Source organism: Aethalodelphis obliquidens, unplaced genomic scaffold, assembly GCF_003676395.1.
Source record: "Aethalodelphis obliquidens isolate GAN/ISIS:26980383/991018 unplaced genomic scaffold, ASM367639v1 scaffold66, whole genome shotgun sequence".
NCBI classification, from domain to species: Eukaryota; Metazoa; Chordata; class Mammalia; order Artiodactyla; family Delphinidae; genus Aethalodelphis; species Aethalodelphis obliquidens.
The window spans coordinates 24,688-51,941 of record NW_020838010.1 but is presented as its reverse complement, the minus strand read 5'-3'; the positions used below and the strand labels follow the sequence as shown (position 1 = coordinate 51,941).

General features: G+C 35.8%; 1 protein-coding gene across 2 annotated transcripts in view; it reads right to left on the bottom strand.

Moving 5' to 3' along the window:
* The window catches only part of RADX (RPA1 related single stranded DNA binding protein, X-linked), a 71,596-nt gene extending 44,605 nt beyond the window's left edge, over window positions 1–26,991 (bottom strand). For both annotated transcript variants that reach the window (XM_027089578.1, XM_027089577.1), the window contains exons 1-9: window positions 26,287–26,991; window positions 18,643–18,785; window positions 17,301–17,493; window positions 6,826–6,934; window positions 6,538–6,629; window positions 6,308–6,430; window positions 3,197–3,301; window positions 1,675–1,839; window positions 328–488 (exon numbers count right to left, since the gene is read on the bottom strand). In XM_027089578.1, coding sequence (XP_026945379.1) covers window positions 328–488; window positions 1,675–1,839; window positions 3,197–3,301; window positions 6,308–6,430; window positions 6,538–6,629; window positions 6,826–6,934; window positions 17,301–17,493; window positions 18,643–18,785; window positions 26,287–26,929 — 1,734 coding nt within the window. In that variant the 5' untranslated portion in view covers window positions 26,930–26,991. The remainder of the gene's footprint in view (window positions 1–327; window positions 489–1,674; window positions 1,840–3,196; window positions 3,302–6,307; window positions 6,431–6,537; window positions 6,630–6,825; window positions 6,935–17,300; window positions 17,494–18,642; window positions 18,786–26,286) is intronic.
* Between the last annotated feature and the right edge of the window lie 263 nt (window positions 26,992–27,254).

Genomic DNA, 27,254 nt, shown 5'->3' with positions numbered 1-27,254 from the left:
GTGGGAGTGTGCCTATAACTTTGGCCTAGACAAAAGGAAGGAAAAAATCATAATCATATATACCACCTGGAAATTTAAATAAAGACAATCATGATAGGCTCATATTACACAGAAAACAAAAACAAGATACCAAGTTTTGAGGGCAGCCCAGACTGCTCCAAAATAAATGACATAAAAAAGAAACAAACTAAAAATCATTTTTTTCCTTTTAGGTTTACATCATTAAGAGTTAATACATGTGAGTGCTGAATGAAATTTATAAGATACCAGTTGTGATTATAAACACAGTGCTTTCAGAGATATACTATTAATTCTCTGGCACCATACCCGTAGTGTTTCAGATGCTGAGGCACGTTCAGTTGCACCGTTATAGGGGACATACTTTATAACAGTAATTATCCCCTGAATTGCAATGCGCTTTTGTTCCCTATACTGCAAGTCTTCAATCTCCTTCCTCACTTCACTTATAGCTGTGAAGAACAACTCAACTGCAAAAGAGTAATTTCAAGGAAACTGTAAGTTTTAAAGAACTGAAATGACAAAAATAACAATTAGATTTGCAATGTAATTTCACAACATGAAAATTATAAACTTGCTACATAACTTAAATATGTGAGATTTTGTGTTTATATTTGGCAACCCCTTATGTAATTTCGGTAAAATTGGCAAAACACATTTGTCAGTTAAATTGTGATACAGCCTTCTAGTCTGGCATCTTAATTTGAAACAGAAATTTTACATATTGAACGTAATTTGTATATCATACTTCAAACTATAAAGTGTTGCCTAGCCACTGCATAGAAACACATATTTTGTTTAATATTTTCTGTATTCTATATGCTATTTACAGCATATACTACATATTGCTGGCATTTAGATGGCATATTTAGCTGGCATATTTAGATGATGATAGATCAGTATTTCAAAGTTTCTCTTTTTTCCAAAACCATGCATTATTCCATAGCTTTTCAAAAATAATATACTTATGTTAAAGTTTTCAACTGTCATATCTTAATTCTACTAAAATAATGTTAGGCCTCTCATTAATACTTATTCTGAATCTCACTGATTTTGGTATCATTTTTATTTAAAGGTAGAGCTCAATTGTGTTATATCCAATACACAGTTGGCCCTCCATATCCACAGGTTTTGCAAACCTGCAGATATAAAGGGCCTACTGTATTCATTGTACTGAGCCATTTTATATAAGGGACTCGAGCATCTGCAGATTTTCGTATCCATGGGGGCTCCTTGAACCAATGCCCTGCGGACACCAAGGGATGTCTATATATCATTCCACAAGAGTGGCCTAATACAGTTGTCAGTACCTTGGTATCAAATTGTCCAGTGTCTCCTCTGATATCTTTAGTCTAAGTAGTATTATAGGAGTTGGGATCTACCAACTCAGGTTTGATCTCAATGACCTTAAATCAAGATATTACCTCCATTTAGTCATAGTCTATTTAAACTCCTTCTTTTCTTGCAGTCTAATAAAATCAAAATATTAACCTTTATGGGTCATGACATATGTTTTTAGATCTTGATAAAGATCAAATTATTACCAGTGAGTGTTGCTACACTTTGGCTCACTCCCATTAAAGATGACTAACTGATATGGCATATACCATACATATCACATATAAACATATAAGGGACCAGCAATTACATCAGTACCTTTAACAGAAATATTATACTTCGAAAATGTTTCTGGCACTGGTGGATAGGGGTAATATCCACCAATAACAGTGTTCTTCAATTCTCCAGAATCGGTCTTTGTTTTAATCCACCGAATAAAGTTTTTTACTTTGGTATCGTTGGTATACGGCTGGCCTCTATGATCTTATTGCAGGAAGGGTAAAGTGCAAAAATATGAGGAATAAAAAAAAAAAAGACAACTCACTATAATAAACCATGTGGACTTTTTTGGGTATAAAAACAGTTTAATATAAAATCATTCTTATAGCACCAAGAAGTTAACTTATTCACTATGTAGCAGATAATTATACTGAATATGCATATGAAAATTATCAGTTAACAAATCCTAAGTCAATAAGGAAATCAGACATATTAGTTTACGTGGACTAAACTGTAACTGTCTACAGGACACCGAAAAGCCAGAAGAAAAAGAAAACTAATAGTCTGGCTTTTGCTAACTATCCAACTGGTTAGCATCGTCTTAGAAAATTGATTATGTTTTAACCTGAAGGTATGACATCATGTATTAACTAAATTGCCTATGAATATAGCTCAGCATTTAAGTTCATGTTTTTGAAACATACTTAAAAGTGTCATTCACATCTGCTATTATTAGTATATATTAGATCTGATAGTATTCATATTTATAAAATGAGGTATGGACAAAGATGTGTGTTACATCCTTCCTAGGACTCTTCTTTTTTTTTTTGCGATACGCGGGCCTCTCACTGCTGTGGCCTCTCCCGTTGCGGAGCAACAGGCTCCGGACGCGCAGGCTCAGCGGCCATGCCCACGGGCCCAGCCGCTCAAGGGCCCAGCTGCTCCGCGGCACGTGGGATCCCCCCAGACTGGGGCACGAACCCGTGTCCCCTGCATCGGCAGGCGGACTCTCAACCACTGCACCACCAGGGGAGCCCTAGGACTCTTCTTTTGACAAATTTCCTAATTACCAACATGGTAGCATTCTAGTAAATACATCATTCCATAGTACTCCCTCACTCATCTGAAAACTTTTATCTTTTTGCCCCCCTTATCCAAGGGAATAGAGAAAAATAGTATATTTGTAGATAAGTAGTGAGACTTTTCTTGCTATATAAGTAAAATGCGAGATCTGGGGACCAAAATTGAATGCACATTTTTGTTTTATTTAATATTTTAAAACTGTTGTTAATTGAATCCATATTGTGATACAGGGCCCAACAGTCTTCAATGTATGAAGCAATTTATGGTTATCTAACTTCTTATGTCAAGCAGGAATTAAAGTTAACCAAAGGACATAAACAAAATTCTTCAGTAAGTCACAAAATCATTGCTCTAACTGTAAATAATCTGGAAGCAATAGATTTTATAGGCTAAATATTCTTTCTTAAACCATTCTTATAGTGAGGAAGGAGTTCAAAATAAAGCTATCTTGTGGTTGAATCTTATAATAGAAAAGTTAATTTAATGAAGAGAAAATACATTAGATTTCCAATAAACTATATACAAAGAACTTGCTCACCAGTCATAAACATGCGACTCTCATTTGTAGTAGTAAGGTAAAGCAGTTCAGGTACTTGAGTGTCATTTCTGACAACTTTCAACTGTGTACACATGAAATGTGCCACTGTAGAAAATGAAAACACTTATGAAATTATTTCTGCATTTCAAATGGGAATACCAAGATCAGGATCTAACAGAGTGCTTCTCAAAGTTTAATGAACTGAGGAATCACCTAGGACAATTGTTAAAATGCAAATTCAGATTAAAGTAGTTTTAGTGTAGGGCCTGAGATTTTCCACCGCTAATGAACTCCTGGGTGATACTAGTGCTGCCAGTCCTTTGACCACACTTGGAGCAACAAAGATCTAACACTTAATCATTTCCTTTAAATAAAGGATCTAACACTTAACTTTTCCTTTAGAAAGTACAACGGCCGCACCTAACTGAAGTCACTGCTTGCTGGACAGTTGAAGACTGCAACAGTCTTTCTAATTGGCCACACAACTGAATGTGAATAGTTATTTCCTACAGAGAAAAATGTTGAGTTCCTCCATGATGCTTCCACTGATTAACCCAATCTAACATTGATCCCTGAATTACTCTGACTCCTTCCATCAGATAGGGCTACACAATATTAATTTGAATTTGCTTATGCGAGTGTTTTACTTGTGTATATCTTAATTAGACTTTAAGTCTCAAGGACAGGGCTTATACCACCTACTATTTTCTGTTTGCCTTGCTAACCAACTGGATAGACTAAAAAGAATTCCTGAAAATGAGATTATAATGTCTTCAGACCAGCTACTTTCAAAAGCTATCAACTGCTTTCAACTATCAGGTTATTTAGGTAAAGTTTACTTATCCAACAATATTTTAAAAATTTTAACCCACTGCATGCCAAAACATTTACAGTCTTCAAATTAGGAAATAAAGAAATAAATATAAATACTCGTAATTTCATATCAACAGTAAGCTCTCATTTGAGAATAAATATTTCCCTAGAGCATGATAATATCTATAAATTCATTTCCTGTATCTCACATTTACTAGTTCTTTATTTTGTAGCAATGAAAATAAAGAAAATCTGTTCAAATGACCAAGAATATTTCTCTTGATTTATATCACTTTTCCTTTAATTCAAAAACTGTACAAAGATGTGAGTATTCATGATTAAAGACGTTGATATAAGAATACTTCTAATTCTAATTTCATGGTTGTTAAAAATCAGATATTTGGACCTAACACCTTCTGGCTGTTTGACAACCCTCTGGACCTTTGTTTCCTCACCCGTAAATTTGTAAAAACATCACCTGTTTAAAAGGTAACCGGGAGTACAAAATGAGATAATATCTATGAGCAACTGGTATATAGTAAACGCTCAAAATTACTTCCCCTTTTCTTAGTCAAAAGTAAACAAGATGCCCTACTACCAAAGGATTTTGGTATTATTCCAGAAGACCCTTGGTCATGTTCCCCTTCATAGGCCTGAAGCCCCCTTAATACTCACCATTTATTTTATGATTTTTTTCCTTCACTCTTGGTCAAAAGATGAAAATGAATTTTGATTGTTGTCAACTATTGTACTAGAGTAAATCTCACCAAGGTCCATACAAACCTTTCTTTTTTTTTTTTTTTTTTTTTTGCGGTACGCGGGCCTCTCACTGTTGTGGCCTCTCCCGTTGCAGAGCACAGGCTCAGCGGCCATGGCTCACGGGCCCAGCCGCTCTGCGGCATGTGGGATCTTCCCGGACAGGGGCACGAACCCGTGTCCCCTGCATCGGCAGGCGGACTCTCAACCACTGCGCCACCAGGGAAGCCCATACAAACCTTTCTTAAAAGATATATTTCACATTTTCACAAGAAATAGAATGTGCATGGATGGCAACATTTCTGTGAAAAATCGTTATCCAAAACCTGTGTCAGTTTGTTGTTTAAAGTGGCTACAAAGAGAGAGGGACGTGGCCCTAAAGCCCATCTAAATTGTTATCAGGGATCATCACTATCAATCATCTGTGACCTGAGAGAAGTTATATGAAAGGTCATGGCCCCACTTACCTTGGAAGCCCATGCCTTGGTTTTGGCCAAAACTCTCTTTCTGCCCTCTCCTCCAATGACATTTGGGGTGATGTTCAGTTCTACTCATATATATTTAAAAAATTTAATCTCACAAGCAGAGGATGGATTCTAATGAGGTAATATCCGAATGGTGTGTAATACTGTTTTACAACAGAAAATAAAGGGGTAGCAGAACAGCCCTGTATATGGTCTCTAGGTCTCCTGATATTCCACAATTTCTATCTTGTTGCTCATTAAAAAAAATACATGTAGTCAAGATTGGGAATTTCTCCATTGTTGGCAAGCACTTAACAATCAGTATTTTATTCACATAATCATTTGGAAAATAGGAAAATAGCACACCAATACCTAAAAAAGCTTTATGTTACAAATTCAAATAAGGAAAAATTCACTGAAGTTGTTAAAAAGTATTAGATATACTTTTATCCTTATCATAGTAGATCTAAAGACTAACTTGTTATATAAAACACATAATAGGACATACTTAATATGTTTTCAAATAAATAAAAGTAGTGGAAAAAATCAACACCAAATTAAGTAAAATATTGACCAGCTGGTTTAACACCACCAACCTAATATTAATTCCATACTCAAATGACATCATACTTACCACTGCCATTATTTAATTACACAGTATCCCAATCCTCTACTACTTATTCTACATTAGTAAAGCCTTCATTGTGTTTAATGGGGTCTACTAAGTCAATTTCCAAATGGATACAAAGGAAACGGACTATCTATGTTTTAGTTTCACCGAATTTTAAGGTTTTATGTCTAAAATGCTAAAAATGGGAATTGATAAGAGCACCTGTTTTCTGAAAAACTAGTTTCAATCCCAAATTAATTCTGAATAGAAAACCAGAAGGTGGTTAATATCTGTTAATACCAATTATAATATTAATACAGAAAAAACTTAAACATGCTATCAGACTGCTTGAATTTGCTAACTCAATATCATGGCATTCTGTAAGTAAGTCAGTATACCTCTATCATTTTTTTAAGTCAATGCCCCCACTTCCAAAAACAAAATGATAAAAATATTGAAACTGAGTACTTGGGTAAATATTTTCAAAGACTTCTGGCTGAGATGTAGAAAACAGTTCCACTATAAATGGTTTTTTGGAAGTCCCATCAGCAATGTGAATCCAGCGATATGACCAAAAATCTTCACGGCTTTCTATATGGATAGAATGTTAGAATAAATGAAGGTAACTGATAATGCACATATGAACACAGAATTATTCACTGAAATACTTTTTATGACTTTCAATATCAAAAGCTTACCCTTCTTTTTTAACCGCTGGACTCTTCCTACAAAAACTAAAACGCCAATAACATCACAGATACTATTTTCTGGCATATCATCCAGTTCGGATCTAAAAAAAGCAAAATTATTAAATAGATATTGTATTTTTAAACAGTGAAAAAGCGTTCTGCAAATACGACTGTGAAAATGCACATCTATCTGTTACAGCATAATTCTGAGTAGATTCCGAGCAAATTACAATACATTGTTTCAGTAACTAACATTAAAAATTAATATTTGAGATATTTTACAAGAAGCTATTTTACCTTGTGACAAAACGGTGGTTTAATTTTGGCAATCTCCATTCTCGTTTCACCTGCTTTTCTGGAATGATAATTATATTATTTGGAGGATTTCGAAGGTTCAGGCAGATTTCTGAAAAACAAATATATTACTTTAGTATGATATTTAATACATATAAAATAATATATGCATATAAATCACACAGCAAAAAATAGATTGAACACTTTTGAGCCCACCACTAAACCTAACAACTAGATCATTATCAATAGCTTTCTTCTACCTATTCCGACATTATCACATCCACTTATCTCGCCAACTAAAGGTTAACCATACCTTAAATTTTGTGTTTCATCATATACTTAATTTAAAAAAGAGGTTTTTTTTTAATCACTTATGTGTTCTTGCCCAAATAGTATACTGTTTGAATTTCTTTGTTTTTGAACTTTAAACGAATGGAATTTTACCATAATGCAGTATTCTAGGGCTACTTTTTTCACTTAACTTTATGGTACTAAAATTCATCCATGCAGCTGCATGTAGCAATTTTTTTCTCATTTCTACTGCTGAATAACGTTCCAGAGTGTTGATATACTACAATTTTATTTACTCTTTATTGTATTGCTGGACATCTGGATTATTTCCAGCTTCTGTTGTTACAAACATGGTCACTATGAGCTTTTTCTACATATCTCCTTGTACACACAGGCAAAAGCTTTCTAAGGTATTATATCCAGGAGGGAAACCCTGGATTGTAAAATATGCAAATGTTCCACCCTATAGGATAATTTCAAACTATCCTAAAGTAGTATTTATTATTTATTTATTAATAAATATTTACTAATATTTACTGAATATTAAATATTTATTTAAACTATTAACAGTTCCAGCAGTGATGTGCAAGAATTCCCACTGAGCCACATCCTCTCCAAATTTTGGTACTGTTAAAAAATTTTTTTTTTTTGGCCTCACCACGCGGCATGCGGAATCTTAGTTTCCTGACCAGGGATCGAACCTGTGTCCCCTACAGTGGAAGTGCATAGTCTTAACCACTGGACCGCCAGGGAAATCCCTAAATTTCTTAGTTTTTGTCAGTCTAATGACAGAAAATGACAATTTGCTGTGGTTTTATTTTGCACTTCCCTTATTACTAATTATGTTCAACAACATTTCATAAACCTATGGTTCATTCATGCATCCTCTTCTGTGAAATACCTGTTCATATTTTTGCCCATTTTTCTACTGGATTGTCTTTCTCTTATTTATTTGTATTACTTGTTTCTATATATGTTGAATACTAATCCCTTGTTGATTATACCATTGCAAATACCTTCACCCAGTTTTTGGATTGTTTTTTCATTTTGGGGGGCTGTCTCTTGATGAACAAAAGTTCTTAATTTTAATGTAGTTAGGTTTATTAATCTTTCTTTTATGGCTACCATTTCTGTGTCCTATCCAAAAAATCCTTCCTTATCCCAAAGTCAAACAGATACTTTCTATAAGTTCTTCTAAAAGTTTCGCCTTTCACATTTAAGTATTTGATATACCTGAAATTTATTTTTATACGGTATGAGTTAGGGATATAATGTAATTTTTTTCTCATATCATATATAATCAATTGTCTCAATACTATTTACTGAATGGCTCTTCCTTCCTTGATGATCTGCACAGCACATCTGTTGTATATCAAAGTTTTATACGTCTAGGGCTGTTTCTTGACTTTGTATTATGACTTGCTGGTCAGTTTGTCTATATCTATACCAATACTACATGGTTATACTTTATAATAATTCTTGATATTTGTAGGACAAGTCCTCATTCTCTCTTCAGCCCCTTATTCTTTTTCCTCAGAGGTGTCTTAACTATTCTTGATAATTGTATGCTTCCACATAAATTTTAGAATCAGTTTGTCAGTTCCAGAAAAAATAATCTGATGGAATAGCACTAAATTTATAGATCAATTTGGGGGGGACTTGACATACTTATGAAACTGAGACTAACCTCCTGCCTGGGAACACGGGATATTTCTCCATTTATTTAGGGACTCTTTAGTGTCTTTCGAAAAGTATTAAAATATTCTCCAAATAGGTCTTCCATATCTTCTGTTAGATTTATTTCTAGATACTTTATAGTTATTTTTGACAAGGTAAATTATGTTTTTAAAATTATAATTTCTAACTCTTTGTTACTGGAGTGTACAAAATCAACTGACTTTGGTATATTGCTGTTACAGCTAGCTTTGCCAGTATCTTATTTTTTTCTCTCTCTCTGTTTTTGTTTTTTTTTGGCTGCACCATGCAGCTTGTGGGATCTTACTTAGTTCCCTGACCAGGGATTGAATCTGGGCCCTCGGCAGTGAGAGTGCATAGTCCTAGCCACTGGACTGCCAGGGAATTCCCTATTTTTTTCAATTTTATTGAAGTATAGTTGATTTACCATATTGTTTTAGTTTCAGGTATACAGCAAAGTGGTTCAGCTTTATTTATATATATATATATAAAGTATATATACATATATTAATTTATAAATATATTTCTAAATATATATTTATACATATATTTCAGATTTTCCATTATAGGTTATTATAAGATACTGAATACAGTTCCTTGTGCTATACAGTAAATCTTTGTTGCTTATCTACTTTATGTATAGTAGTTTGTATCTATTAATCCCTTTTTCCTAATTTATCCTCCCCCCCCTCCCTTTTACTTTGGTAACCATAGTTTGCTTTCTATGTCTGTAAATCTGTCTCTGTTTTGTAAATAGATTCATTTGTATTATTTTTTAGATTCTACATATAAGTGGTATCATATAATATTTGTCTTTCTCTGTCTTCACTAAGTATAATATTCTCTAGGTCCATCCATGCTGCAAAAGGCAATATTTCATTCTTTTTTATGGCTGAGTAATATTCCATTGTATTGAGATATATATATATATATATATATATATATATATATATATATACACACACGTATACCACATCTAAGCCAATCATCTGTTGATGGGTACTTGTTTCCATGTCTTGCTTATTGTAAATAGTGGTGATATGAACACTGGGGTGCATGTATCTTTTTGAATTAGGGTTTTTCTCTTTTCCAGATATATGCCCAGTAGTGGGATTACAGGATCATATGGTTAGCTATTTTAAGATTTTTAAGGAACCTCCATACTGTTCTCTATAATGGTTGCACCAATTCACATTCCCACCAACAGTGCAGGAAGGTTCCCTTTTCTCCACACCCTCTCCAGCATTTATTATCTGTAGTCTTTTTGATGATAGCCATTCTGACCAGTGTGAGGCGATACCACGTTGTGGTTTCTTATTATTTTTAATACTTTGTGTTATTTTGGATTTTCTTTGTAGAAGATCTAATTTGTGAATAATGACAGTTTTGTGTTTTTCTTTAAAATTCTTATGCCTTTGGTGGGTGGCCAAGATGGTGGAGTAGGAAGACCCTGAACTTACCTCCTCTCGTGGACACACCGAAAGTACAACTTACAGAGAAACTACCTAACAGAATGACCTGAAGACTAGCAGAAAAGATTTTCCACAGCTAAAGACATAAAGAAGAAGCCACAATGAGTCAGATAGGAGGGGTGGAAATGTGATATAGTCAGGAAGCACCCCCCTCAGGTCGGTGACCCACTAATAGGAAGGATAATCATAACCACAGAGGTCCTCCCCAAGAACAAGGCATCTGAGCCCCCCACACTGGGCTTCCCAGCCTGGGGGTCCTGCGCTGGGAAGATGAGCCCCCCAGAACATCTGGCTTTGAAAAGCAGCAGGGCTTATGTGCAGGAGAGCCAGAGGACTACAGGAAACAAGAGATTCCACTCTTAAGGGCACATGCAAAATGTCACATACTCTGAGTTCCAGCACAGAGGTAGGTAGTAGTTTTAAAGGAGACTGGGTCAGACCCACTTGCTAATTTTGAAGAACCTCCTAGAAAGTCAGGAGGCAACTGGGACTCTCTTGCGGACACAGATGCTGGTGGCAGCCATTTTGGGGAACTCCTACCAGGAGGACACTGGTGTTGACAAATGCTAATTTGGAGTCCTTCCTCTAGCCTATTAGCTCCAGGGGCTTACCCACCCACCAGCTGAGCAGCACGGATCCTGGGACACCCCCAACACCAAGCAGCCAGTCCTGTAGTGACCCAGCCCCAACCACCAGCAGGATGGCACAAGCCATGGCCCCACTCAACACCCTCCCCGGGGCTGCCCCGCCTACCAGCATGCCCAGAGTAGTCAACTACAACAGGAGGGCCCACACAACCCACAGAGGGGGCACTCCTAGAGCATATAGCCCTGGTGACCCATGCTTATAAGGTCAATTAATCTATGACAAAGGAGGCAAGAATATACAATGGGGAAAAATAGCCTCTTCAATAAATGATGTTGGGAAAACTGGACAGCTATATGCAAAAGAATCAAACTGGACTACTTTCTCACACCATATACAAAAATAAACTCAAAATGGATTAAAGACTTAAATGTAAGACCTGAAACCATAAAACTTCTAAAAGAAAACAGAGGCAGTATGCTCCTTGACGTTGGTCTTAGCATATATTTTTGGATCTGTCTCCTCAGGCAAGGGAAACAAAAGCAAAAATAAATGGGACCACATCAAACTTTAGCACGCCAAAGGAAGCTATCAACAAAATGAAAAGACAGTTCACTGAATGGGAGAAGACATTTGTAAATGATAATCCAACAAGGGGTTAATATCCAAAATAGATAAAGAACTCCAACAAACATCAAAGAAAAAGAACAACCAAATTAAAAAATGGGCAGAGGACTTGAATAGACATTTTTTCCACAGAAGACACACAGATAGCCAACAGACACATGAAAAGATGCACAACATCACTAATCATTAGGGAAATGCAAATCAAAACTACAATGAGCTACCACCTCACACCTGTCAGAATGGCTATCATCAAAGAAGACAACAAGTAACAAATGTTGGAGAGGATGTAGAGAAAAGGGAACCCTGTGCACTGTTGGTGGGATTATAAATAGATGCAGCCACTATGGAAAACAATATGGAGGTTCCTCAAAAAATTAAAAATAGAACTACCATATGATCCAGAAATTTCACTTCTGGGTATTTACCTGAGGAAAACAAAAACACTAATTCGAAAAGTATATGCACACCAATGTTCACTGAAGTGTCATTTACAATAGCCGAGATATGGAAGCAACCTAAGTGTCCATTGATAGATGAATGGATAAAGACGATGTAGTCTATATATACATACAATGGAATATTACCCAGCCATTAAAAATAATGAAATCTTGCCTTTGCAACAATATGGATGGATCTAGAGGGTATTATGCTAAGTGAAATAAGTCAGACAGAGAAAGATAAATACCATATGGTCTTACTTATATGTGGAATCTTAAAAACAAAACAATCAAACAAACAAAATGAAAAACAGACTCACAGATACACAATAAACCGGCTGTTGCCAGGGGAGGGGGGATGATATAGGTGATGGGAATTAAGAGGTACAAACCTCCAGTTATAAAACAAGTAAGCCAAGGGAATGTAATATACAATAAAAGAAATATGATCAATAACATAATAATAACTTTCTTTGGGGACAGATGGTTACTAGAATTATCATGGTGATCATTTCATAATGTATGCAAATGTCAAATCACTATGTAGGACACCTGAAACTAACATAGTATTGTACAGCACTATGTCAACTATATTTCAATAAAAAATTCTTATGCTTTTAATGGATTTTATCTTCTCACATTGGCTAGGAGAGCCCGTACAACATTAAACAGAAATAGTAATAGGAGACCATCAATGTTCCCCGTTTAAAAAAGGAGTGTTTCTAAATTTTCCCCATTAAAAGTTGTGTTTGTTGGGCTTCCCTGGTGGTGCAGTGGTTAAGAATCCGCCTGCCAATGCAGGGGGCACAGGTTTAAGCCCTGGTCCGGGAAGATCCCACATGCCGTGGAGCAGCTAAGCCCGTGCGCCGCAACTACTGAGCCTGCACTCTAGAGCCCATAAGCCACAACTACTGAGCCCACGTGCCACAACTACTGAAGCCCACGCACCTAGAGCCCATGCTCTGCAACAAGAGAAGTCACCGTGGTGAGAAGCCTGCGCACCCAACGAAGAGTAGCCCCCCACTTGCCGCAATCAGAGAAAAAGCACGCGCACAGCAATGAAGACCTAACACGGCCAAAATAAATAAATTAATAAAATAAAATAATAAAATTTAAAAATTTATTAAAAAAAGTTGTGCTTGTTGTTATGTTTTGACTTTGCAAACATCCTTTATCAATTATGGAAGGTTCCTTTTCTCGCTATTTTCTTTTTAAAATTTATGAATGTGTGTAAAATTTTAGCAAATGTGTTTTGTGCCTCTATTAGGATGACCTTCTTTAATCTGTGTGGTGAGTGACACTTATAGATTTTCATATGTAAAATCAACTTCACATTGCTGGAGAACAATGCAACTTAGTCACAGCGTGTGATCATTTTCCACATATAACTTAATTCAGTTTGCTAATCTTCAATTTTGAATATCTGTACATATGTTCATAGTGGAAGCTAGTCTTTAATTTTCCTCATTAATAATATTCTTGTTTGGTTTTGATTATCAAAGTTATACTGGTAGCAAAGAATGAGTTACAGAGTATGCCCTCTTATTCTATTATCTGGAATAGTTTTGGAATGGTACATTCCTTCAATGTTTGCTAGAATTTGCCTGTAAAATGGTACCTGCCTGGTATTTTCTTTGTGAGATGATTTTAAACCTCTGGTTCATTTTCTTTAACAGTTATAGAACTATCTGGGCTTTCTATTTCTTTAATGCCAGTAATATTTTTCTAAGAATTTGCTATGTAGCAAACAAAGATTAAACCAGGATGAAAATAATTGCTTTCTTTTTTTGCCTATTACCATCCATGTGACTAGAAAATTCACTTTTACCTTTTCATATATGAGTGAGGAAGGTTTGTGTTACACCTTGCACCTAGAAAATGGTTTGCATTTTACAAAGCACTTTCATAGCCATAGTTACTCAGTTATATTCAAGGTCGCCCCCAGCTCTAAAATGCTAGGATTTTGAATCAATTAAAAACCTCCTTTGCCCCAAACCAAAAACACTTGATGCTATTATCTCAATATGTATTATGCCATACAGTCTGAAAATCTCAAGACTTTAAAAGGTTTATTATTTGTGTATGCCAACTGAATACTATTTTGTATACGGGGACAGAATGATATACAAAATGGCAATATACAAAGCATACATTACCAGCAAATATGTCCTTTTTTTTTTGCAATAGAATTTTCATCTTTATAAGCTTCCATTTATTTAGTTTTTTAAAAAATTGCGTCTTAGTTTGTATAACTTGGAACTATATGTGTAAGTATGAAAAAATAAACCAAGCTAAATTACCCCAATAATTTGTCTTCCAACATCGACACCTAGAAGGCAGTGATGCTATCAGATCTTTATTCCTAAACTGACCAAACCGGCCCCAACTACATACGCTTTCTCATTTTTCCTCTCATAACATTTAAACTACCCTGCTATTATTCCTAACCCTCACTTATACTTTCTCCAATTCAACCCATTCTCCCACTCTCCAGACCATTCATTCTTTCCTCAATTTCTGTTCATTTCCTCTCCCCTTCCATTCATTCTTTTTTCTTACTGTTTACTGTCAGCAGTCTTTCATTTTACTGTAATTTGTTCATTTTACATATGTTACCCTGTTAGACTAATTTTAAGGGTAGAATTCTATATTACTTATCTTTGTGTCCCTTGTGCCTAGCATGGTTTACAAAACTTTTTTTCCCTTCAAAAGATCATTAATCATACTGAGGTTTTAAAAGATCATATATCAATAGTTTTCAACCCTGGCTGTACATTAGAATCACCTGAGGAGTTTTAGAGACACACCAATGTCTTGGTCCCCTCTTCAGAGTAATTAATTCAGAATCTCTGAGGGTGGGGTGCTCATGATTCTTTAAAGCTCCCCAAGTGATACTAATGTACAGCCAGTATTGACATCTACTTATACACATAGACTTGGCAAACTATGGCCTGTAGATGGATGCCTGTGTTTTGCAAATAGAGTTTTACGGTAACACAGCCAAGCCCATTCGTTTACATATTATCTCTGGCTGCTTTCACTCTATAAAGGCAGAGCTGAGTTGTTGTGAAGAAGACTATACTGCCTGCACAGCTTATAGTACTCACTGTCTGGTTCTTTTTTTTTTTTTTTTTAAGAAGATGTTGGGGGTAGGAGTTTATTAATTAATTTATTTTTGCTGTGTTGGGTCTTCGTTTCTGTGCGAGGGCTTTCTCTAGTTGTGGCAAGCGGGGGCTACTCTTCATCGCAGTACGCGGGCCTCTCACTATCGCGGCCTCTCTTGTTGCAGAGCACAGGCTCCAGACGCGCAGGCTCAGTACTTGTGGCTCACGGGCCTAGTTGCTCCTTGGCATGTGGGATCTTCCCAGACCAGGGCTCGAACCCGTGTCCCCTGCATTAGCAGGCAGATTCTCAACCACTGCGCCACCAGGGAAGCCCACTGTCTGGTTCTTTATAGAAATAGTTTGCTGACCCCTGATAAAGAGGAACAAAAGGTATCAAAAAGGTATGGGATAACAGAGACTGATGCTAACACTAATAAGTAAGACTGTTGTAAAGGCTAAAAGGAACATTTTCAATATATTCTCATCAAGGCTCTCACTTTAAAAACGATTTTTATATTTGCAATTATTCACTTGAAAATGTAAATAGCTTCTCATATCCTAAAAAGAGAGTTTCCATTATGAAAATCCAGCCCTATAATTCTATGTAGCAGAGGTAGCATACAGCTCAATCAGTTTCACTGCTACATTCTAATGGCTGTATCTACTTGTCACATGCTGTCTATTGTCCCACTTTCCATATGTTTTTAAGGTTTAGAAGCAGCTATTAGTACAGACACATTTCTAGATTTGTCCACAGACACATAAAAACTGTGATAGAAATTAATTTTCTTTACACCAGAAAACACTGTATTTAGTAAAAAGAACACTAGATTAGGTATCAGGAAAACTAGGTTTCAATTTTCACTACGCCAGTGATTTATTATGTGACATTGACAAAGTTACTTACTTTATCTGTTATTGACAAAGAATGTCTCAATTTTTACTAAAGCAATTTTGTCACCTGGAGATGCTTGGTTGTGGGAAAGAATTTATAAATTGGCAGACACAATAATACACATTTTGAATTAGCTTCCTCTCGCCAAATTTTACTACATTTTCTTAATTAAGTCTCAGTAGCAATATGAGTTTAATTTCTCCTGTAATAAAGAGTAATGAGATTATGGACTGGTTGTACCAAACTATCTAAGTAATGACCTGTTCATCCAGCAAGATTGATGTCTACCAAATGCTTAAGATTTTAATAGAGAATCATATGAGATTTTCCTAAACATATATTTCAGTAAACAGTGAACAAAGGCTTCATTATTTGAACATTCTTTACATAATTAAGCTTAATGGGTCAGCTAGGGAGTTCAGAATACACAGAAATAAAGGTCCAGTATAAAACTATGACAAGCCAAAAACAATGCTTAAAATTGTTGAATGATGTGTCCTACAATTTTGAAAAAGGGAAATGCAAAAAAAACCACATCCACATCTTAAAGCAATCACTTACTATATTAATTCTAATGCTCCCAAAATATTTAGGATGATGCCAAGATGTCAGTACTGTGATTTCAATACTAATCAGGAAGAGCCCTTTCAAGATTGTAGCAATTGGCAACATTTGAATATTGACCATAGGTTAGATAATAGTATTATATCAATTTTAAATTTCCTGATTTTGATAACTATACTGTGATTACATAATAGAATGTTCTCGTTCTTAAGAAATATAGAGTGAAATATTACTGAAGTGTTTAGAGGTAAAGGGGTATGTATGATGGCTGCCACTTACTGTCAAACGGTTCAGAGGTGATAAATACATATGTGTGTGTGTATGTGTGTATATATATGTAGTGGAGGAATGACAAAGCAAAGGTAAATGTTACCAATTGTTGAATCTGTGTGAAAGGTATATGAGAGTTCTTCATACTATCCTTTCAACTTTTATGTAAGTTTGAAATTATTTCAAAATAAAATTTTGACAAAAGCCTTTTCAAATAGCACCTCGTAGTACCAAAAATTATCTTCAAGTCATTAATTTAATATTTTAATACAAAAAATGAAAGAAAATAAGTACATCCCAAGCGGCACTCATTCATTAATCAACAATATATATCTCAGATGATTTTTCTTAAAAAATGCAATAATAAATAAACATATTTATTAAGTGATTGCTCAAAAATTTTTATGGACAAAAGAATTTAAAGTCTGTCAGGTTCTAACAGCTTCAGTAATTTTTAAGGGCTTTTGACTGATACGGTACTTTGTAAATTTATACAAACAAAATAGCGATAAAATAACAAATTCATTGAATACTTAACCCATTGTAGAAATTAGTTTGATCTGTGGATCCACAGGGAGAGGCTGCATCCTGAGGGGGTGACTCTTTTTAATAGAATAATCTTGAAGCAGAAGAACTAAACCAACGTGCAAACTTTTATACCACTCAGGACACAGGGCATTCCACATAATCACTGACACAGCGCCTGAACTGTCAGCAACTTCCAAAAAGGTCTAGTTAAAAAAGAGTAAAAGCACATGCATATTTGTTACTTTAATCTGCAGGGTGTTCAAATTTTATTTTAAGAATGAGGAAGCAAAACTATAGAAGAATCACTGAATAATTTATGATATGAGAGACTCTATAATGATGAAAAGTTATAAATGAAGAATTTTTAGTAATATGAGAAAATACTTAAGAAAATGTTAAATGATACAAAATTTTATACACAATATGATTCCCATTTTGTAAGATAACTTACTATGATATATGCCATAGTTATATGTAATATATGATAGGCATACATATATGCATAGATGTGCTATCTATGACACACATATGATATCACAGATATGTGTATATATATGATATACACATATAAAAAAGGGGAATAAAATACACTTTAATATTACAGTGGTTCTCTCTGAGTGGTAAGATTTGGCTTGATATTATTTATCAACTTTATATATCTTTATACATTTTCCAAATTCCCTGTAAATATGTATAACTTTTACTATAAAAGCTTAATAAAGCACCTAAAATAGTTCTTGATAACATGTGGAAATACAGTAAAATGTTAAGTTTAAAAAAAAACACAGGACAGAAATCAGCACCATATGACATAGAGTGTCAAGATAACAGAAAAGTGTCAGATAGATTGGACAATTAGAAGGTCTCTGGTGAGTTACCAGCTGAAGCAAAAAGTCAAACTAATTGTGTTGAGAAGTAAAAGGGAGGCAAGAAAGTGAAAACATATAGTGTAGACTACTTCAAGGAGCTTGCCTGAAGAGAAGAACAGAGGGAATACAGGAGTCCTGATGTCAAAGGAGATTTTTTTCCTTTTTTAAAATGGAAGACTAGACTATATTTATATGCTGGTGTAGAAAGCACAGTAAAGAAGAAGTTGAAGATACAGAAAAAGGTGTGAAGGAGACCAGCTGGATCAAGGGAACTAAAGGGCACTAATACAGAAAGAACTTCTTTTTCTATAAGAAACTACATAGAAAAATACCTTGAAATATGTATCTGTTCATTTTTAAAATTATTAAGTTGAACTTTAAAATATGTTATTTAAACATAAATTATCCTAATAAAGAGTCAGGTCTGTAAGTTATAATTTATGAGTGCTAAATTAACATATAATATCTTATCACTACTTATACCTGGTATGGCTCAATCATCTTTTTATTGGGTTTTCCATAGTATCGCAGTTTTGATTTATGCAAGATTCTCACAAGCAATGCAGGAAAATTCCTTATGTTAGACCAGGTCATTTCAAGGTGAGAAAGGGAAATTATTCTGGTATCTAGAATACAAAAAAGAAAAAAAATCCTACTAAATATGTCATGGTAATTTCAAAATTCTATTTTATTGGTTAAAAATGGTAGCCAGATCATACCCAAAGCAACTCCTTCTCACCAGCTAAACCAGTCTGTATACTTCTCACATATAAAACTTAGTAATAAATATTATCCCTAATAATAATAGCTAAAATATATATATGACTTACTATGTGACTAGAATATAGGTAAACACCTATGTTAACTAACACATCTAGATGGAATGTTCCATCTGGAATGCCCTCTACCTCATCAAACTGTGTAATTACTTCCTGGAAGACTTGGATCGAAACTTACCTCCCTTAAGAAAAAACTCAATGCCATGGAATATTTTCCATGGCACTTATATATTTAACTTATAGAATTGTTTCATGATATATCTCTTTACTGCCCTCACCTTAGTCTCATATGTATAAGTTCGAAATTTCCCAAACATTCCAGACATGGTCCTGTAACAGGGCCTTTGCACTTGCTGTTCCCTGGGTCTGGAATGTCTTCCTCTTAGATACCCAAGTGATTTCCTCTTAGATACCCGAGTGACTTTCTCTTCTCCTTCAAGTTTTGCTCAAAGGTCACTTTCTCAGTGATGTTAGCCATAACCACCCTATAGAAAACTGATCCCCTTACTTATCTTCCATCCCATTTTATTTTTCTACATAGCACATATTACCTTCTCATACGCCATATAATTTACTTTGAAATGTTTTAATCTCCAAACCTGCTAGCAAGTGCCAAAACTGCTTAAAAGCTATTCACCATCTTTAAAAGATTAACTTGTATTTCTAATTTTATTCTTCCTTGGTTAAGAGGGGTTCCATCTGCAATTTTCTCCACATTTTGCTCTCTCATAGCCCACAGTCCCAACTTTTAAAATGTGTATTTGTATTTTTTCCAATATTTATTTCTTTAAGGCATCCCCCACTTCCATTTTTATTTATATAATGTATCACCTACTCAACTCTGGCATGAAAACCATTCTTGTAATTTCTTTTCAATAAAAGTTTAAATGGCCTTTTATAACTACAATTGTACCATTAACACTGCCCCCCTACACTATTTTCAGTATTAGGGTATCTTGTGTAAATTTCCCTCCAGATTCTCCCAATACATTACTAGCCCAGGATCACAGATCCTAATATTTGATGTGACGTAATTAAGTGATTTCCTTTTAAATATGGTCAAACAAATTGTAGATCACCTCTGAATTATCTAGAAGGTATGTGGAACACTCTTCATCAATGAAGGCACATATACCACCTTTACCAGCCAGAATAAATTCAAGAGCTACATGATTTTATAAAACCACAGTTGTAAGAGCCACTGTTTCTGCTACAATTGAGTCCAGACAGTTAGCCATGATCAGATACGTGCTTGGTTAACATTTTCCCAGATTGGGTAAAAACAAACAAACAAACAAAAAAAAAAACTCATTAACTTCATAGAATATACATATCTCTGAAATCTAAAAAAAAATTACAGGTTATACATAGACAATGAGGAATCTGTGTAAATTCATAGAAATAAGTGGGTTCATTATCAAAAGAAAGAATGAAAATAATAATAAACTACATATTCAATATAAAAAGTTAGTAAGCAATACAACAGTGTTTCTCAAACTTTGTGGTCCCAGGACCCCTTTACAGTCTTAAAAATTACTGAAGACCTCAAAAAGCTTTTGTTTATGTGGGTAATATTTATCATATTTACCATACTATAAAGTAAAACTAAGAAATTAAAATATTCATTAATTCCTTTAAAACAACAATAATAAACCTGTTAATGTATAATAAAAAGGTATATTTTTGAAAAATGACTATATTTTCCAAAACCAAAAATGTAGTGGAAAGAGTGGCATTGTTTTACATTTTTGCAAATCTCTTCAGTGTCTATCTTAGTAGAAGACAACTGGATAAATCATATTTTCTTTGGCATTTATTCAGTCTGTTTCAATGTCACATGACATGTACCCTCTGGAAAACTCCACTCTATACTTCTGAGAGAATGAGAGTAAAAAAAGATAAATAAAGCCTTAATATTATTATTATGAAAATACTTTTAACATTGCAAATCCCCTGAAAAGATCTTGGGGAAACACCTAGGGGTCCTTGGACCGTACAGTGAAAACCACTGCAAAAGAATAAATCTAAGGAATATAGAAAGGAATATAAAGATTAAAAACTGAAACTAATGAATTAGAAAACAGTATAACTGGCAAATCCAATTCCCTGGAAAAATTAATAAAATGGTAAAACTTTAATAAGTGCAACCATGAAGAAAGCAAACAAAAAAATAATGTTTGGAATGTGATCAACTATAAACATAGAGAAAATCATCTTAAAGATTACTATATATAATTATATATCACTAAATGTGAAACTATCAGTGAAATAGATAATCTTCTAGAAAAATATGAATTACCAATATGGTTGCCCTAAGGAACAGAAGAACACTGGAACAGGTCAATAACCATGCAAGAAAATGAAAAAGTTCACAAATAATGACCTCCCAAAATTGCACCAGGTTTATATGGTTTTTAACAATTTTCATTTTAATAATTTTCAAAGAATAGCTCTTTCTCTTAACTATAAGTTGTTCTAGAGCACAATAAAATATAGAAATTATACCAATTCATTTTATAAACTTAGATAAATCCTGAAAAATTATGACAGAAATAGTACAAAAGAGAAAACTATAAACCCAAAACATTTATGATGGCAAAAATCCTAAATCAAATACCTGCAAATCCAATGTAGCAGTATGCCAAATTACATCATGATCAAGTAGAGTCCTAAACCTCTTGTCTTGTTCAGGAGGAGAATATTATAAATTCTAAATAATTCTGGAGCTTGACATAAAATGTAAGTTCAAATGATTTTGTTAAAACATTAAAGAGAATAAAAATATAATATATTACATCTAAAGCACTAGAAGAAAAAAAATTTTAATCCTGTGAAAGCAAAAAAAAATAGTAAAAAAAAAATAAAGCATGGCATACACTAAACAAAGCAGGACTGCAAGAACAGGTATAATCATTAATTACATTAAATTTAATTGGATTAAATTCATCTCTTGAAAGAAAAAGAATTGGTTTGGGTCAAAAAGCAAAATCTTGGCTGTAGAAAGAAACCTAAAACAAAATGGAAATAAAGTGATGAACCAAGATACATACACTAGGCTAGTGGTTATCAAAGTGTGGCCTTTGCACCAGTAGCATCAATGTGTTAGAAATGTAAACTCTAGGGCTTCCCTGGTGGGGCAGAGGCCCGCGTACCGCAAAAAAAAAAAAAAAAAAAAAAAAAAAGAAATGTAAACTCTAGGGCAGTTGTACTGAATCAGAAACTGGTGATGGGGTGCAGCAATCTGAATTTTAAAACACTTTTGAGGCGATATGGATGCCCAGTCATGTTTGAAAATCACTGCCCTAAATGCTAACTAAAAGACAGTGGAAGTGGTAAACAGTACTATCAAAATATACAAAATATAATTTGAGGCAAAAAGGGACTAAGAGGGACTTCCCTGGCGGTCCAGTGGTTAAAACTCTGTGCTTCCACGGCAAGGGGCACGAGTTCCATTCCTGGTGGGGGAACTAAGATGCCCCATGCGGTGCTGTGCGGCCAAAAAAAAGGGGGACTAAGAGATACATTGTATATTGATAGAGTAAAATCGACCAAGATATTAACAAGCTATGAAACTTTACACATTACAGCAACATCTAAATCGAAAACTTAGATGTTGAGAAATGAACAAAACCACCAACATAAAGAGAAGCCAATATTCCTCTCAAAGGAATGGGCAAATAAAATAGATTATAAAATAAGGATATGGAATACTTTAATTTAAAAACTTCATATAATAAGTAACTTCATGTCTAATAAGTAAGCTTTTTCTAACCTTTTGGGGGTAAAGAGGAACTCAAATTTAAAATCAGAAAATATGAGTAAGGAGTAATAATGAAATTTCTATACTTCAAAACCTGGGGGATACAGCCAAAGCAGTACTCATGGGAAACTTCAGAACTGTTAAAGCTTTTGGAAGAAATAAACAAGGAAATAAATGAACCAAGCATTGGACTCAAGAAGGTAGAACCCCTCCCTCCACCGCCAAAAAAAGAACAAAGGAAGTAAAAAGAATTAAAGAGGACAGCAAAAATAAAGTAGAAACATCTCCCCAATATAGACTTGCGGTACGCAGGCCTCTTACTGTTGTGGCCTCTCCCGTTGCGGAGCACAGGCTCCAGACGCATAGGCTCAGCGGCCATGGCTCACGGGCCCAGCTGCTCTGCGGCATGTGGGATCTTCCCGGACCGGGGCACGAACCTGTGTCCCCTGCATCGGCAGGCGGACTCCCAACCACTGCGCCACCAGGGAAGCCCTAAAAGTCTTTTGTTAGTTTTGAATACCAAGAAAGTAGACAAACTTCTCGCAAGGCTGACCATAAAAAAGGGTGAAGACACAAACATTAGGAATGCATCAGGGGATGTAACTGACAAGACAGAGATTTAAAAATGTAGACTACTGGGCTTCCCTGGTGGGGAAGCCCACCAGGGAGTGCTTTTTTAATGCTTTTAACGCACTAAAAGCATTATTGGTTTTACCACTTTTTCAAAAAACTGAAAAGGAATCATTCTCCCAATTCCCAATCCCGGCCCAAGGTCCCAGGTTCAAATCGTTTTAGGGGTAAAATCTACCAAACTTTCAATGAACACATGATTTCTGCTAAGTACAGAAAAACAGGTAACTCATCCTACTAGGCTAATATTAATTAACTTGATATCAAAATCGAACTGAAATAGTACTCTCCTAAAAAATAACAAAACTTATGGACCAAATTCACTTGAATATACAAATATAACAATAACAAGCATGACCAAATAGAAACAAAAGTGGTTCAACATTAGAAAATCCAGGAATGTAATTTATTTCATTCATTCCTTTATTCAATGAACCTGTATTGGATGCCTACTATGTTCCAGACATTGTTCTGGGTATAGGAGAAACAGCCCACAGCAGTGAGGGAAAAAAAAAAAAGAGTGCTTGCCCTCCTGGATCTTACAAACTAGTGGGAGAAGAAAGAAAAGAAAATAATTTCAGTGTGTTACCACTTCTATGAAAGGCATTTGCACGGTGATGTAATAACAATAAATGCCGAAGGAATGCATATTTTAGAGAGCCCTTTTCTAATATATTTTATATATCTGAGTTGAAACCTGAGGATGGGAAGGAACTTTCCAGAAAGAGGAAAAAGCAGGAGCAAAGTACCTGAGGGCAGGACAGAGCTTGGAGGTTTAAAGATTTAAAAGGCGGCTGGCGTGGCCAAAACAAAATGGCGGAGGAGAGCGGTTAGAAAGGCGCGTAAGGGCACCTTGTAGGTCAGGTCTCCGCAAACTGCGGCCCTCAGGCCAAATCCAGGCTGCTGCCCGGTTTTGTTAATAAAGTTCTAGTTTTAACACAACCAAACCCATGTAATTACATATTTTCTGTGGCTGCTTTCCATAAACAATGGCAAAGTTTAACAGCTACAGCAGAGACCATAGGTCTTGCAAAGACAAAAAGATTTACTATCCGGCTTTTTACAGACAGTTTGCCAACCGCCGTAGCGCCACGTGGACCTGGGTAGGTCTAGATTTTCTTGCAGTGCGGAGCTACTGTAATGATTTAGGCAGGAGAGTGGCACAGTCTAACTTCCTTTTTACTTTATTTTACTTTTTTGGCTGCGCCCTCAGCTTTGCGGGATCTTAGCTCCCCCACTAAGGATCGAACCCTGGCCGCCAGCACTGGAAGCGCGGAGTCCTAACTCGGACCGCCAGGGAATTCCCCTAACTTCCCTTTTAAACCGCTGCCTCTGAGATCGTATTGGTACCTTTAGAATAGGATATTGAACGAGGAGAGGGAGCCTTTTGGGGTTCTTGAAATGCTCTATATCTTGATCTAGGAGGGTGGTTACACAGATATATATATAGATAGCTGTATTTTTAAGACTCTTCTATTTTACTGTGTACACCCTAATAGAAAAGTTTTAAAAGCACAAAATCGCACCACAAAACTAAGAGGAACGGAGTGGGAGAAAATAATTTGCAAAATACGGCAGACAAAACTTAATACCCATTAGCAAAGAAATCCTACAAATTAATTAGAAAAAGTCAAAACATATAATTTAAAATAATAGTACAGGGAATTGGACACTGTCGTATATATGTTAGTGGTAATGTAAATTAGCACAACCTTTTAAGAAGCTGCTCTGTCAATATCCATTTAATTAAAAAAGTCAAATAGTCTTTAACCCAGCAATTTCAGTTCTAGGAAGCCAACCATTCAACAGAAATACTTGCACATAGTGAACAAATACAGGTATATCTTAATGATGCTCAGCACTGGATTTAAAACTGAAAAACCAATAATTGCCTAAAATTATAAATTACCCATTAATGTGGGCATGGTTATATAAATCATGGTACATCCATACTATGGAAAAGTGTATAAAAAGATGTACGTTAAAGATGTTTGAGAGAAGTGGAAATAACAAATCATGCAGTGTAATATAATTCATTTTTCCCCATCTTAAGAGAAAAGTTGAAAGCATACGAGAAGGCAAAAAGGGTCTCTTACTCCACCCATTTTATTATTAAAAATTTCAAACATACAGCAAACCTGAGAAGAACACCAATATACCCACTTCTATATTTTGTCATCAACACTTTACTGTACTTGGGTCTTACACTTTTTTTTTTTTTTTTTTGCGGTACGCGGGCCTCTCACTGTAGTACTATCATTCCCCTTATTCCATCTCTTACAGATAAAAATATATTTTAGAGCATTTGCTGATGACGGACGAGCTAGCATTATCAGGTTAACTTCCTACTTCTGAAACAGAAGAACTGAACTTCTCAGGTTAGTATTGTTCATGGTAAGTAATAAGAAACATAAAAATGAGAATTCCAAGCTTTCCCACAAAATCACACATTCAAAAAACAACATTTACATAACTGCCACACTCAAAGGTATAGAAAATGGCGTTTCATTAAATGTGAATTATTAAGGAATAAATCACGGAACATCCTTTTTTGAACGACAGTTAAAACAGGCAAAACCACAAATATTTACAACGCTTATGCCGAATTCAAATCTATACACTTTCCAACCAACACAGAAAGTACTACTTCCATGACTGGAATGGGACTAAAACTAGGATGAATTCCACTGTAGTCAAACGTATAACGAACACATGAGGAATACTGACTGCAACATCACTACGTTCGTCAGATTAAATTTAAGATGTATTCGGACATTTCCTGAATGACCACTTTTACAATCAAAGCAAGACGCGAGCTGGAACCCCGTCACCCATCAAAGCTTGTCTCTTACCACTCCCGGCTTATAATTAACAATACCAAAGCACCTTCGTTTCCTTTCCCATTAAAGCAAGCTCCCAAAAACCTTAACCCCTCCGTCGTTCCCTCCAATTACTTACCGTTAAAATTGTGCTCTTCAGGTCGCTTGTTGCTTAACCAGATATCTCCATATGGATCTTCGTTATTCCACAGGGCCAGGTAATGGCTCTTTCCGCCTCTTAACGGCCTCTCCGGGATTTCCCGGTGCGCTCTATTTCTGAAGGGAATTTCTAAAGAAATAGAGTCCAGGGGCTCCCCACAGTGGACGTTATCTATGCACAGGATCCCCTGGCCTAATCTTTTCTCGTTGTAAATACACGAGACTCTGGAAATTTTCACTTCTATGCCAACTTTGAGAATATTTTTATATACGAGAAAATTCAGCCTGGGGTCCAGATAGCACTTCTCACGGAACACCCCGTCCGAGATCGTCACATCATAGCAATAAAGCGGAGGTTTATGTTCCATGTCGCGTGGCTCACCCTCTAACAGGTACCTCTGGACGGCCAAAACAGCGACAGGCACCACCTCCGACGGGGTGCTACACCGGCGAGGTGAGTTCGTTATTTGCTCAAGAACGTTTTGGATCCAGGACCTGCGCCTTGGGGCACCGACCCTTTGGTTCACACTTCTCTGGACCTCAGCCTCATTTCCCTCAGGGTTCGGCAGATAGAGCCCAGAATGTGACGGGCCTTCCTGCGGCTGACCTAACTCACCAGACATGGCGGGGTGACTGCGTACCCTCTTCGCTCCCAAAACCTAACTTTCCCCGTCAGAGGCTGAGAGAATGAGAGCGCGCGCTTGCGCGACGGTTGCTCTCTGCCCGGGCTGACTGGTAAAGCTCCGCCCAGTCGAGGAGCTACGAAGCCTATAGGAGGGCGTGCGTCAGCTCTCTGGCTCCGCCCCTCGCTCTGCACGTGTCAGCTCTCTGGCTCCGCTCCTCGCTCTGCACGTTTCTGTCTCCTCGCACTGTTACTAGTCAGTCACTTCCGGGGATACGTACTGGGTCGTCCAACCTAGTGCCCGCCCATTTGCCAGGATAGAAGCG